Below are 15567 nucleotides of genomic sequence, written 5' to 3' on the forward strand. Positions count from 1 at the left end.
TGATTCAAATTTATTTTTATTATTCACTAGCTGACCCGGCAGACTTCGTGGTGCCTCAATCAATAAATAAAAGACCTAAGCTTTTGTATAAAATAAACTTAAAACAAACAAACAGAATCCGTCCGACGGGGGACATGAAAGAAGAAACAAAATTGTTATTTTTATTTAATACCGAGAATTTTCATATTTATCTTCCTTTTAAATCTTCTCTGGTCTTCCACAAATAATTCAAGACCAAAATTAGCCAAACCGGTCCAGCCGTTCTCGAGTTTTAGCGAGACTAACGAACAGCGATTCATTTTTATATATATAGATAGAAGATCTATTTTCAAATATGTAGTGACTAATATAATCAATAGGCACTTTTAAGTTCTGCAACACAGTACAATTTAGATTCAGAAACTTACCTCCGACTGTTTTTTGTTCTCATTATTCATGTCGTATATTTTTTCCATAATGAAATTCTGCATGGCCTGTAATTCGGTAGCGTCGGATATGATTTTGTCGGTTCTATCGATAAATTCCGAAGTGCCGGTGAGATTGAAGTTCGAAGTGACCGAATTCTTTTGATCGGCCGGCGGGTTGTGGTTGGTGGTGGGCATGATGCGCTTTCTGTTCTTCGGTCGCGCTCTAGAGGCGACGGCGACGGGGCTGGTGCAGGGCATCGTGATGACGCCCTTGTTCTGAATGCACTTGGTGTGGTAGAGCTCCTTGCAGTCGATACATTTCTGGCCCTGCGTGACGAACGCGTCGATCGCTTGGTGGCAGTACACGCATTTGTCGCCTTTCGCGAAACGCGTGCCTTTGCGAAACCTGTCACAAGCAAAGTGATCAAAGATAAGGCCGGACTAGCATTCTATATATTTTTTAAAGGGATTTTATGACCTGGTAACTGAGACCTTTATTTTAATTTATATTGTTATTTTTATGAAAAATGATAATATGGAGTGAAATGAAATAAAGAGGATTAATTTGAGACATTAATCAACTGGGATGAAATTAAATGAAATGAGATGATATGGAATGAAATATAATCTCAGTAAAATGGTGGTCATTCACTAAGATTTTTTCAGTGGACTTTTTGGAGGATCCCGAGAAGTTACGTCCAGCGGCTTTATTTCATTATTTCACATTTGTGCACTTTCACAGACAGACAGAACAATTAATAAACCACCGTTATTACAGATTTAAACCTGAAGAAACACTAAATAGACAAAATAAAACAAATTACACAACTTCAGTCCTCCTCGCGTTCCCGCCAAAAAGTCAAGCATTCTATATGAATCAAGTAAGTCGCACAGAACAATAGCTATGTGGTGTTTATAGAGAACTTTCTAGTAACGCGGTTTGACTACAAAAGCGTGCGCACCGGTGTCCGGCGATGCGGAAGAGTCCGTTCCCGGTCTGTCCGATGAAGTCTGCGGAGAGCGGGTCGGCGGGGCGCGCGTCGCCCGGCGCCGGGTCCGAGTTGCGGCGCCGGAGGGACGCGCTCTCCGCCACGCTCGGCCTCAGTTGTATCGATGATGTTCTGTATCAACATTTATTATTCATTCTTTATTCATCTCACAAGGATTAAACCCCTTCAAATACTTTTATAAGGAACTATCCGTACATACTCGCCCGCTTCGGTGGGGATTTAAAATTAACATTATTATTTGTTGTCATTACTAGCTGACCCGACAGACTTCGTAGTGCCTCAATCGATACGTAAAATACCTAAACTTTTGTATAAAATAAACTTATAACAAACAAAAGGAATCCGTCTGACGGGGGACATATCTAAGGGAAAACAAAATTGTTATTTTTATTTAATTCCGAGCATTTTCATATTTATCTACCTTTTAAATCTTCTCTAGACTTCCACGAATAATTCAAGACCAAAATTAGCCAAATCGGTTCAGCCGTTCTCGAGTTTTAGCGAGACTAACGAACAGTAATTCATTTTTGTATATAGAGAAGAAGAAGAAGACTAGCCGTACATACTCGCCCGCTTCGGTGGGCATTTAAAATTAACATTATTATTTATTGTCATTATTATTAGGCAGTCCAACACTCATAATATAAATATTAGCCTATCAATTAAATACATGTATTTTCTTCATGGATGCCAAGTTTCAATTCAATCGGATGCATGGTTCAGTAGTTAAAACGGAACATCCGTAAAAACCACTGTAGATTTATATATTAGTATAGATTTCTACTTAAACAGCAAAGTGCGGAGGCAGGGATACTGCACATTATGTCACATACTTAAATTTAGGTATTATTAGATTTTCATAATATAGTCATACCCTTTGGGCTGCATTAATTAATGAATAAGAATTACATACCGATCGACGTCATCGTGTAGCGAGAGTGAAGCGTCGACAATGATGTCAGGCGGAGGGCGGCGAGGGGAGCGGCGCGCGGGGGGTGCGGGGGGTGACGTCACGACGCACTCCGCCGACCTCTGACCCACCGAGCACGCTGAAACACGACAGACGCATTTGTATGGACTCTACATTTTGGCCAATGGTTCTTACGAAAATAAAAGTTCAAAAGTTGTTTTGGAAAAGGTCCGATACGTTTTTTTTCCTACATAATCGCTAAGAGCCTATTCCAGCTACTCATGGACTGGTAGGTGAGCTCACAGGCTTAACCTGAGAGTTTTCTAACACTGGCCCTAGCTAGAGTAATGCTTCGCTTAATCTGCTAGCGAATCGGAATAGCGACTCAATGAAGAGATCCAGTGAAATTCAGTGGGCTGTGTCTATAAGCTAAATTACAAGTCGAAGTCTTTGTTCGACGAAGGCGGTATCCGGTGCTTGGAGAGCCTAAAAGAACCCAGAGTGGATCAGAGGAATCCAGCAAGACATGTTTTGGGCGACGCACAGTGGGTCGATACTGTGATTTTAGTGACTTAGGGACCAACTTTGTTTTTTTATAATTTTTTTTATGTAGATAGATAGAGCTCGTTAATCTCAATAATAATTGTTTTGGGCAAAAATTACAAAAACTTTATAGTTTGGTCAGAAAAATGTGTTTTGTGATTTTTTTGTATGGAGCGGGTCACATTAAATTAAATTCCTGCTAAGTACCGCGAGGTCCCGCTTTGAAACTTTATTTTCCTTATACCTTGTCTAGTCTACTATCATTTGATGCTATGAACATGTGCATAAAGTTGCAACTCTGCCAAATAAATGGATCGAAAAAAAATTATAAATACATAGAATAAAAACCTTTATATTTTTTTTCGTAAGTGCTTTTAAGTTAAATTTGATATGGATTAGTAAGTAAAAGCACGTAATGATACCCATAATTACATAATACCTAACCACAATACATTTAGTAGGTCTCTAATTAAGTAATCTCTCTAATTATTAAGATAGTTAACATTATTTAATGAGGATAATTAGTTAAGTAGCCATTACTGGGTAGTAGAAAATATAGTAAACATTTGTTTGTCTCTGGAAGTATAAAGTGACCATGTTTATTATATACTAACTAGTGTTCGTTTATTCGTACTACTACTAACATCTCGTGATTGTCGTTGTGATCTTGCTGTTTCCGTTATAATTGGTAATTTTGTTAACAATTTAGGATTATTTATGATTTTAAAAGAGCAACTACAGTCGCTGTCTGATAATAAAAAACTCTTTCAATTCCTACAAAATCAAATAAACGTGACCGAAGAGAAAAATGTTGAGCTCCAAAAATTCTGTACGCAATTTCTTCGATCAATAATACTACCGCAATTTTGTTCAAATATAAGTGCAATATGCTTCAATCAATAATAGTACTAGATTAAAGATAATTAATTAAGACCATAATAATTTGAAATTATTATGGTTATTATGGGAAAATATTATGGTATTTAAAATAAGACCACAAATAAATTTGTGGTCTTATTTTTCGGGCCGTTTTTGAAGCGCTAATCGCGAATCTAGTAGTATTATTGATCGAAGGCAATATGGAAACGAAGTAGTCGCATGTTAGCACAGTTTATAAGAAAAAAATGTGATTGGTTAGAATGTGCAATAAACTGGCCCGAAGGAATGATACCTGAAGCTATCAACACTGCACATGAAAGGCTCGAGATTTCTAATACTCAAGATGTTGAAAATGTACCACCCTCAAATGTACTACAGAAGCCTCGACATCTATTTTTGCACCTCGAAAACCTTTTGAAGAATTGGGATCCAGGCAAAAACGAAGACGCATTGAACAAATTTACCAATCGCTTTCGTTATCCCCGGATGAAATGAAAGCTACTACAATTGCTAGTTTGAGAAACACTAGAAATGAAGATGTAGGAGAAATAATGAACCACTTGTCAAAATCACCCCGAAGATCTAGAAAAAGTTAATGAGTATTTAATTACAAGTAAAGTGAAAAGTAGTACATATTCTCCCGATAAGGCCATATTAGTTTCACTTAAATTAAGTGGCAGTATATAAACCTAAGAGAAACAGCAAGTGAAAATGGGTCTGATTTATACCCTTCTTAATATAAAATTAAGCAAGAAAAGACCAAATGTTATCCAGGGTAAGACGAGGCAATTATTACTGAAGAAGGAGCTGCTATTAAAATGCAAGTATTACTAAACTTGGCGCTATATAGGCTTTTAGATGTGATTACTTCGGATTTGGACTCTGCAAGAGAGCTACTGCTTATAAGCAAATAGGCTTTGATAGAGCCCCAGGTCAAAGTAATTATAAACAAAAAACTGAAACAGAGTTTGATGATTCATCTATTTTCATGGTCAGTCTAGTTCGTATAAGGCTTCAGAAATTTGATGGAACAATTGTTTGGGAAAACGACCTACCCTCATCAACTTTTTATTGCCGTCCAATAATGTTTAAATTTACAAAAGAAACGCAGTCAACAGTGACAATTATAAAAGCTAGCATAACAGAAGAAATAGAAAGACTTCAGCCATCAAAAATCAAACAAGTTGAAGTTAAGCATCAATTGCACATGATGATGATAGACGGCAAAATAACCTCATATTTTTCAGAAACATTTTCTGCTGTCTGTGATATTTGCAAAGCAAAACCGTCAGAGTTTTTTGGAGTGACTTGCTTATCAAAGAGAAAATAATGAAGAAATATTCCAGTATGGAATGCCATCTTTACATGCATGGAGTGCTTACTTCATATCGGTAAATATAATTTTATTACTTCACAATTTTTTCATCGTATGTAGTTTCTTGTGAGATAATTTTTTAAATGACACTTTTTTTGTTTACGTCTTATCGTTTGGACTTCAAGAAATGGAGTTGCAAGGGGCGATGACAAAGAAAAAATAACAACCAGAAAAAGTGCTATACAGCAAGCGTTTAAAAAGGAATGCGGTTTACTTATAGATGTTGTCAAGCAAGGAGTAGGAACAACCAATGATGGCAATACTGCCAGAAGATTTTTCAGGGATGCAGAAGAAACAGCCCGCATAACAGGAATACGTAAAGATTTAATAGAGAGGTTTCACGTGATTCTTCACTCTGTTGCATCTGGAGAGCGCGTTTCCAATTTTTCGGAATTTTTTAGATATACTGCAGAACTGTATGTTAATTTATATCCCTGGTATTATATATGCCTTCCAGTATCCATAAATTGTTGGCACATGGCAGTGATATATAATAATGAAGAACTTTGGTGCCATTCGTATAGGTAAACTCTCGGAAGAGGCAGCGGAAGCTCGCAGTAAAGATTTTCGGAAATATACAGAGAGATGTTATTCAAGAATGAGAAGTAGAACGTCGACTAATGAGGATATTTTACACAATCTTCTTTCGTCTTCTGACCCAAAGATCGAAAGGTGAAACAAAATATATAATATTTAGAGAGATTGCATAATTAGAGACCTACTAAATGTATTGTTGTTAGGTATTATGTAATTATGGGTATCATTACGTGCTTTTACTTACTAATCCATATCAAATTTAACTTAAAAGCACTTACGAAAAAAAATATAAAGGTTTTTATTCTATGTATTTATTAAATTTTTTCGATCCATTTATTTGGCAGAGTTGCAACTTTATGCACATGTTCATAGCATCAAATGATAGTAGACTAGACAAGGTATAAGGAAAATAAAGTTTCAAAGCGGGACCTCGCGGTACTTAGCAGAAATTTAATTTAATGTGACCCGCTCCATACAAAAAAATCACAAAACACATTTTTCTGACCAAACTATAAAGTTTTTGTAATTTTTTCCCAAAACAATTATTATTGAGATTAACGAGCTCTATCTATCTACATAAAAAAAATTATAAAAAAACAAAGTTGGTCCCTAAGTCACTAAAATCATAGAATCGACCCACTGTGCGACGGCGACTTTGCCGCGGCCACGGTATGAGGATTACCGTGGCGTGCCACTTTATCAGAGAATACTATATGTGACCACATTACTTACACAATACCTTACATTTTCAAGAATGGATACATTAACAGTCTCCAGTGTGTCAAATATTAATTAAAATTTTCCTTAAACAAAACCGACTACAATGATTCTATGAACTATTAATTTAAATACCTAAATTAACGTAAAAGCTAACGTAAAAAGTCTTAAAGTTCCAAGGTTATTAATGCAACGGCGATGCATTAATAACTTTAGCAATAATTAGATAAAATTTTGCAAATTTATAATTAAATTAACACAACAGAAATTACTATTGAGAATTATAAAAAGGAAAACAGCTTTGAAAACTCCCTATGATTAATAATTACGTAGAACTTACAGCAACAGTAGAATAAAAGCTTAACACCCACATCAGTATGACTTATCACAATAAATAACATTGAGATTATCAATATATAAAAGCAGTCCTCCATTTCATAAAACTCATCAAGCCTATTGAGTGTTGCGAACATCTTCGTCCTACAACAAACTATTTTCAACTAAACATTTATCACAAATCTAAATTAATTTTGTACTTTATTTTGAAATCGTAATTAGAATTTCCTTTTGTTCTCTCAAAGCAAAAATATTGGTTCCAATTCGAAGTTTAACAACATCGTTAGCCTAGATACATTTTAAAATAAACCTATTAATAAATCACTTTGTATTCAAAACAAACCATTTCACTGTAGTTTAAGCACAAATCAACTTTAGTTCTTAATGACTATGCTTCATGTTTAGTTAATCTAGCAAACAACATTTGTCAGTTTTTCAATTGCTTTGGAGCCGACAATAGTATCTAGATATATTTTTGCAAATCAAGTTGGCGTTTATTTACACTTAGTTATCCGTACACACTTAATTTTTTATTAAACGCAGAAGTAATAATTTTGTAAATTTAGTTCAATTCTGAGAATCTGTTAATTTTGGTCAGAGGAGGGATGCTTGCTCTGTATAATTTTTTAAACGCGGTTAGAAACTTTCGGCTTTTTACATTGATCACAGAAATCCATTATTCTATTCTTATTAGTGAGATACCTGATATTCATACACTTTACGAAATAGACGTGCTCGTATACTTATCGATGTCAGGGTAAAACAATATAATTAATTAAAACTACTGAACGGTACAGTTGCGTTTAAATAAATTAAATCGTAGTTATTTTAATTTTATCAAGACCCGCGAAAACTGAACAAAGTACGTTTGCAACATTGTGTGTGATATTATGTTTTCATAAATTATTATTATTATTTTGTTTAAATTTGCAATCATTTATTCATTAGCTATTTAACATTTCTAAAGTTGAGCAGGTGTCGGGAAATAGAAAAAAAAAGTTGAGCTCTAGCTTCTCCAACGGTTCATTAAAGATTTAGTCAATTAGTTCCCACCATTTTACAGTGAGGAGGATGGGGATTTTATAAGTTTAGTTATCTGTATCGGTTGGGCTAAAACGTGCAGTAACCACTGGCCGCTTTTTTTTTCCAGAAAATCGCCGGTATGTGGGTGTAGAACCTCACTAAAAACTCCTGCCGCTCACAGCCGGCGCCCTACCCCGGGCCGGGCGGGAACCCAGTCGGAGCTATTGAGACGGCGGGACAGGTTTTCGCAGAGCATATTACATCCATTCCGCCGTCCTCCAGACGCCGGACCGGCGGCTGCCAGCGGCACGACCGCCAGTTCCCTCGGTCGACGGGCCAAGAAGCCCGCATTGATGGCGCCGCGCTAGACCTTCCCCCGGAGCGGTCGGGGGAACGCGGCCTACCACGCCGCCCCGCGCCTTGGTTTCTCCCCACACAAAGCGCGTGGAGTAAAATGCGTTAAGAAAAATTCTTACGTGCTGACGCGGAAGTATCATTCTCAGGCAAGGACGTAGTGGACGAGGACGCCTCGTGGTGTGCTCGGCGGACAGGCGGCAGGCTGACGAGTCCTCGCGCCGGTTCCAGCACGGTACTGGACAGACTGCGCTGGTACACTTGCGGAGAACTACGTCTAGAAAAGGAATACGAGATCAATATCATTTTAATAAACTATCAAACTACTTTTGTTGTTGTGGCCTAAAGGATAAGACGTCCGGTGCATTCGTATCCAGCGTTGTATCGGTGTTCGAATCCCGCAGGCGGGTACAAATGTTCACGATTGACTTCCACGGTGAAGGAATAGCATCGTGTAATAAAAATCAAATCCGCAAAAACTATAAGTTGCGTACATTACTGGTGGTAAGACCTCTTGTGAGAAGTCCGCACGGGTGGGTACCACCACCCTGCCTATTTCTGCCGTGAAGCAGTAATGCGTTTCGGTTTGAAGGGTGGGGCAGCCGTTTTAACTATACCTTAGAACTTATACTCAAGGTAAACTTATATCTCAAGGTAGATGGCGCATTTAGGTTGTAGCGGTCTATGGGCTCCAGTAACCAATTAACACCAGGTGGGCTGTGAGGTCGTCTACCCATCTAAGCAATAAAAAAAGCTTATTATTAGAAGTGCAGTGAGATTGTCTGCCCATATTAGACAGTGGAAATGTTTCTTTAGTGGTGAGGTATTTTATGAGTTAATTCTGGTTGGTGCCGCCACCGTCCTGCTAATCTCAGACACACATAATTTCTATTGTCATTACAAGTTTTATCCGAATTAAAGTTGGATCATAACTTAGAACTCTTAGAACACAGAAATATGTCTAGAATATATAATTTCATACCTTGACGCACTCCTGTTACTGTCCGACTCGTTTGAGTTCCAGTTACCTATTTGTCGAAGATAATCTTCACTGCTGCTTGTCATTTTATCAACTAGGTCTTGCAGTTCTCTTTCACGTTTCTGTAACATATAAGTTTTTATTTCATTTAGGTATGTCACCCAATGCTTTCTTTTTATATGTCTTCTTACAATTTCTTGAGATAGCATGGAATTTAAATTTAAAATAATTACACGTCAAATCACCTTATTTTCAGCCATTATGTAATTCTGGTCCATCCTGAGCCATAGCATTTCATTAGCGAGATCTTCTGGGGTGATCTTATTTGGCAATGTGACTCCACCCTGTGGGTATCTTCTCTTATCCTCAGATAACATTCTATTTTCTATGATACTGTAAAAGATTGTTTTTCTTTAGTGGTCACATCAAAGATTTAGGTTGAATAGGAAATATAATATTGTTGGACTATTTTGTACCTTGAATCTATTTTGTTGTTTATTTTGGTATTTTTCTCTGCAGTTATGGTTTTTTTATCTTTGTGGTTTAGAGGCGGTGATGTTTTCTCTTCAATTGATATATTTTCGCGTTTCTTCTCTAAACTGTAATGTTAATATATTAATTTTAGAGTTTTAAATGTGTAAATATGGGGTATTGATAAAAAAGGTGGGATTTTAAAATTTGTTTTTTTAGAAAACATCGGAGTTTTAAGGAAGTAATTTAAATATTTCTTAAAGATTATGTAGCTGTAGTTATTTTTTAATATTCAATTCAAAATGTCATCGTTTTTAAGGTGATGAAATCATCAGTGGGGTGAAGAAACTTTTTACTGGTGGTAAGACCTCTTGGGAGTCCACACGGGTAGGTACCACCACCCCGCCTATTTCTGCCGTGAAGCAGTAATGCGTTTCGGTTTGAAGGGTGGGGCAGCCGTTGTGACTATACTGAGACCTTAGAACTCATATCTCAAGGTGGGTGGCGCATTTACGCTGTAGATGTCTATGGGCTCCAGTAACCACTTAACACCAGGTGGGCTGTGAGCTCGTCCACCCATCTAAGGAATAAAAAAAAAATGCCTCAATTTATTTTTACCAATGACATACTTAGAACTTCTTTCATCAATTTAATAGGTAATATACGAACTATAACAATACGAACTAATTACAGTATTTTAGAAAACATATTCGGATCGTTATGCGCCGTAGTGATAACCAAGACATAACAGCATTTAAGTCATGCTTTTAATTAAAATTACAAAAGTGTTTTGGGGTTATCAATATCTTACATTTGAATTGTACATAGGTAAAGCGAAATAAAAATGGTAAATAAAAGAGTATGTTTCAATTAAGCAAACCATTAAGAAATTTGAGGATAAACATAATTTAACCATATTAGCTTAACTAGATAATTGAAGATTATTTTTCATTAAAATTGAGTTTCAGTAATTAGCTAGCCTATTCTTTGAATAGGTTTTTCAATCAAAGCAATTAAAAAAAACTCATTTTCGACCACTGACAGAATAAAAAAGTTTACCTTTGTAATGGCAAGGACTGTGTAGCTCTTAATTGTCTCGTTTTTTCCGCGTCCAATTGTAATATTCGGTCCCTAAAATTATAAAATAATATTAGTTTTTGTTTATAATATTGATTTTATGAACGTTATATGTTTTCACCCTTGACAAGAATTCGATTTCATTTTATATATTTAATTTTAAGATATAATTTAAATCACTATATTCATTGCCTATACCAAATTCTTATCGTTTTTTAATTTATATCTTTACCTCAGAAGTTCATCACAAATTCGTACAACAACGGACTTTAGCAAAATACATGTTTAATGATAGTTTGGATTTGTATGTATGTGATATTCTTTTTATTTACACGTGATTATATACTTACAGCTGTTTATCGATACACGTCTTGTACGTTTCAGAACAAGTTTCTTGAAGTTTATACAATTCGGCTTTCGTCAATGCGTGCGGTGCTTTGCCGTCATGCTGTCAACACAGACACGGACCACGACAATGAGTTTAACAGTTAGTCTCGGAATGGAGTGTTACATTATTGGATAATCATGTTATTTTCTGTTTGAAATAAATGTGTTCATGGAATCGATATTTTATTTATATATTAAATTGCTACTGAACAGTTGGATAATAATGAAAATGTTGCTAATTATTTTACACTGTACAAAGGAACAAAAATGTATACATTGTTTTTTTTTCTGGATACATTTAAGGGGACTATCTATATTTCATTCACACAACAAAATCATGCCAAGTTCATACTCGAAGATTATTACCTCATATCGGTCTATGGGTGGTGGGAGTTTCTTCCTGATTTCGGGCAACGATTTTCTGAGCAAGTATCCTCGAGCTATTGCTTGGAAGCCCACGATTCCTTTGCTTAGCGTTTGATACCATCTTCTGACGCGAGAGCCTCTGTACCAGGATTGAAGTTTGACCGCCGCTTCGTGTCGTGCAGTTAGCCATTGTCTGAGGACATATTAATTGTGGTTATTGAAAGATTGTACACGAATACATTTTTTGTTATTTCTCCAGGTCTCACGGTCTTTGTGGCTTTAGACCGAAGCCCATGGGCATCAGAACTGAATTTCGCTGCCACTTTCGAGACATGAGGTAAAATTCCGAAATTGTTTTCGAAGAAGCCCTGTCCTATCTTGGTTATAAAATTTTATTGAATCACAGTAAAAGCCTAAGTATTATTTTGTTAAACAAACCTGCAATAATACTGTATGACATGCGAAGCGCGTCGCAGCACAACGAACCGTCTCCTCTCGAGCACCGCGCGGAACCAGCGCTGTATTGTGATGATCGAGGCCATGATCTGCTGGTGCAGTCGATATTCCAGCTTCGTCTGTTCGCTTTCACGCATGAATATTTTCGTCATACCTTTAATTAATACAAATTAAATCTCATCATACGTCTTTTAATGTTAACATCTGTACTTAAGTGATATTTTTTTCGTATTAACACTTTGATAATGTGTTAATACGAAAAAAATAATTAATTTACAGCTGGTCTGACGCGGTGGAAGGAAATTTACGTGAGCTTCAAGTGTCGGACTGGCAAGGTGTTGCGCAGCGCCGGGATGAATGGCAAAGTTTATTGTCGGAAGCTAAGACCCATTTTGGGGTCATAGCGCCAACGCAGTAGTAGTAGTAGTACTTTGATTGCCATTTAGGTCACCGGTACTCTAAGTGGCACAGTGAAATAATTATTTTGATTTCTGTTACTAAAGCGCCAGAATATTTATTTAACTCTGGGAAAGACGAATGCGAAGATACTGAGAATGAATCTTTATTATGAATATCTATTTCTAAGAGACCTACAAGACTAAAATATACATTAACAAAAGAAGGCAAAGTTATGCAGTCTAAGCGCTTAGTAACAGAAACCGACATAATTACTTCAAGGCTTTATGTAGAGCACCAGTGACCAACGTGGCAATGAATGGGTTAAACATTGTTTCTTTTGCTATAAGTTATGAAAATATTAATTTACTTTCATAAAGTACGTTTTTACTATGAGACTGACCTAACTGATAATTATCCCTATCCAAGTTGAGGGTTGCCAAGAAATGTCTGACGTCAGTCTGCGAGCTCAGCAACCCTTTAGGCAACAGTATCCGGTACAGCTGTATGAATTCTTCGTAGGTGAGCCGCACGTTGTACCCGGCCTGCCGTATGCGGACCGTCTCGAGCATTCCGGTGTAACGTAACTGACGTTGGACAGTTTCGTCGTCGAAAACGTGAGGTACTTTCTCGCTGTTCGATTTTATGCATCTGTAATGAAGGCGACGGCATATTATAACACCGACAAGGTACTCAACCATAGATATCGAAGTTAAAGAATCAAAATATCGAGAAGTCATCGCGAATATTAATCAACAAGCCAGAAATGATTGTGAAAAATCTGTTATACTCTACTATGTATGAAATGTTGTTTTTTCTCGTTTTGTAAATACCCTAAGATTACGTTTCGAATTGAATACTTAAATTATGGTTATTCCATAACCAGTTTTTATTGGCAACACTAAAATAATCTTTATAAGCTCCTTATAATCATCGATAGCATCGTTCATATCGGTCGCAGTGGATCGTGCGACATATGTTTGGAATATGTACTTATCATTGGACAATTTGAATGCCATTTTACATTTATTAAAGTTCCTCAAATACTTTTTCGTGTTTAGTGGTTGATAAGTATGAGAGAGTACAATAACATTAATTTTCATTTATTAAAGTTTTTCAAATACTTTTTCGTGTTTAGTGTTTGATAGTATGAGAGAGTACAATATTACCTAATGAAGAATGGATTCGCTTGGTTCAAGGTCTCCATGAGCGCGGCGAGCGAGTGCTGGAACTGTGCGGCGACGGTCATCGGTTGCTTCCGTTTCCCGGCGGGCACGGCGATCCTGCCCGCCAACGTTTTCACGCTCTGCAGATTCTTAAGACCTTTCTTCGCGCGTTCACGTGGTCTGAACGATTTGTTCTTCCTGCGTTAACATTGAATGCCTCATCAATATACAATGTATCACGGTTTTTAAAGAAATCACAAACCGACACTTTAACTTATGTAAGCAAATATTTTTATAGGTTTTTCAACAACATAGATTAATATACATACACCCAATCCCAACCCATTTGTTTAATATCATTTTTTTTTATAAACATGCTATTGATTTAAAATGTAAGTATGTACGTTAATTGACTATTAAACTTTTTTGGTGTTATTATTGTAATAAATTTTAAATTAACATGTATCAATAACACACTGCACTATCGATTAATTGAAATTTAAGTTTGTTTTATATAATACAAAACAATAATAAAAGGCCAATATAATAATAATAGTATTAAATGTAACACCACTAAATAAGAAAAGGTTTACATAAAAAGCGGCAGAAACACATATACAAAAACAAAGCCGTCACCACGAAACAACTGAATGAAATGAATCAACCCCATTAACACACCTTTTCATCTAACAATAAATCGCTCTTTTATAAACTTCGTAGTTTTAGCTAGAATTTTCATAAAAACTCTTCGATTTCTCATAATGAAACGCGATATGAAATAATTATAATAGTTCAAGCCTACCGAAAAGTGGACAGGCTTCTGTTAAGATAATTACGCGGTACGGGAGGGAGATAGTGACCAGACGCATACAATATTGAAAACAACAAACAACCATTACTTACAGGATGCTTTGAAATATGAATTTTGTTCGCTATGCTTGTCTACTATTTTGTTTATTAAATTAGGTAATTTAAAAAAGAATTAGATTATTTTGTGTTAAATCAGTGATTTTAAATTTTGTATAAACTCATTTGAACACCTGAGGGTAGCCACCAAGCAGAAATGCTGAATTTAATAAAATTACCCGTTAAAATATTATTCACATCACTTACTGGTGGTAGGACCTCTTGTGAGTCCGCACGAGTAGGTATCACCACCCTACCTATTTCTGCCGTGAAGCAGTAATACGTTTTGGTTCGAAGGGTGGGACAGCCGTTGTAACTATATATAATATAACTCATATCTCAAGGTGGGTGACGGATTTTTCGTTGTAAATGTTTATGGGCTCCAGTAACCACTTAGCACCAGGTGGGCTGTGAGCACCCATAAAAAAAAAGCATTAAAAAAAATCTATTTGAGTTGACTTTAGAATATTTTGTTTTATCACATCGTATGCGGCGGGACCATATCTTGCAGTGGGACGGCGCCCGTGAGCTATTATTGTTGGATGCGTGCGAGCGGGGGGGTGGGGTGGGTGGGGACGCGTACATGACGATGAGGTTGGCGCGCTGCAACACATCGCCGTCGTCGAAGGCGCGCTCGTCCCGCTCGCGATCGATCCGTCTCGTGCGCGTCTCGGCGGTCCTGTAACTTTTTGTCCCTTTCCCTCCGACGCGGGACGAGCTCTGCGTCTCTTTCCCTCTACTCTCGTGGTTGGTCCGGGACGGAGCGTCGCGTGCTCTACTCGCCGTTCGGTGCGGCGTTCTTTACGTCCGGCGAGAAGGGGAGATTTACAAAATTAATGACGTTCAACAGACAATGCGCAACGTACCGACTGCACAACAAGGCTGACGGACGCGAAATCGTTTAGTTTGCTGTGTGGCGACGTTACCCAAACTAAAGGCAACCTAGTTAGAACAAAAATATAAAGACTTTCGTACACAGTCAACTAATTATAGCCCGAACAAAAAAAAAAGACGCAACAGAGTGTGATACATCGACTAAACATCGTTACATGCTCGAAGTGCACAAGGAACATTAAATAAAGCATGCCGTAAATACGGTGACTTACGCAATGCGGTTGATTGCGAGATTGATTGATGATACTGTCACCAGTTGGCTGAGCAACAAGACATATCATTACGTCACATAACTTCGCTCGCACAAAAGCTTTTATATGTATACAAGTAAATATAACATTTATCGTATTTATAAACTTATTATTCAGTGTCGTTTCC

General features: G+C 36.9%; 1 protein-coding gene across 6 annotated transcripts in view; it reads right to left on the minus strand.

The window, feature by feature from the left end:
* Window positions 1–15567, minus strand: part of LOC114241025 (unconventional myosin-IXa) — a 38815-nt gene that overhangs the window by 10852 nt on the left and 12396 nt on the right. For 3 of the 6 annotated variants that reach the window (XM_028171728.2, XM_028171732.2, XM_028171731.2), the window contains 14 exons: window positions 14879–15094; window positions 13393–13587; window positions 12627–12874; window positions 11810–11981; window positions 11372–11564; window positions 10969–11066; window positions 10601–10672; window positions 9547–9669; window positions 9316–9463; window positions 9074–9192; window positions 8214–8368; window positions 2331–2466; window positions 1370–1528; window positions 408–813 (listed from right to left, as the gene is read on the minus strand). In XM_028171728.2, the coding sequence (XP_028027529.2) occupies window positions 408–813; window positions 1370–1528; window positions 2331–2466; window positions 8214–8368; window positions 9074–9192; window positions 9316–9463; window positions 9547–9669; window positions 10601–10672; window positions 10969–11066; window positions 11372–11564; window positions 11810–11981; window positions 12627–12874; window positions 13393–13587; window positions 14879–15094 (2440 nt within the window). Of the gene's footprint in view, window positions 1–407; window positions 814–1369; window positions 1529–2330; window positions 2467–8213; window positions 8369–9073; window positions 9193–9315; window positions 9464–9546; window positions 9670–10600; window positions 10673–10968; window positions 11067–11371; window positions 11565–11809; window positions 11982–12626; window positions 12875–13392; window positions 13588–14878; window positions 15095–15161; window positions 15165–15401; window positions 15450–15567 lie in introns of all 6 variants that reach the window. The other 3 variants (XM_089736560.1, XM_028171729.2, XM_028171730.2) reach the window with 3 other exon arrangements.

Source organism: Bombyx mandarina, chromosome 21 (genome assembly GCF_030267445.1).
Source record: "Bombyx mandarina strain Sakado chromosome 21, ASM3026744v2".
NCBI classification, from domain to species: Eukaryota; Metazoa; Arthropoda; class Insecta; order Lepidoptera; family Bombycidae; genus Bombyx; species Bombyx mandarina.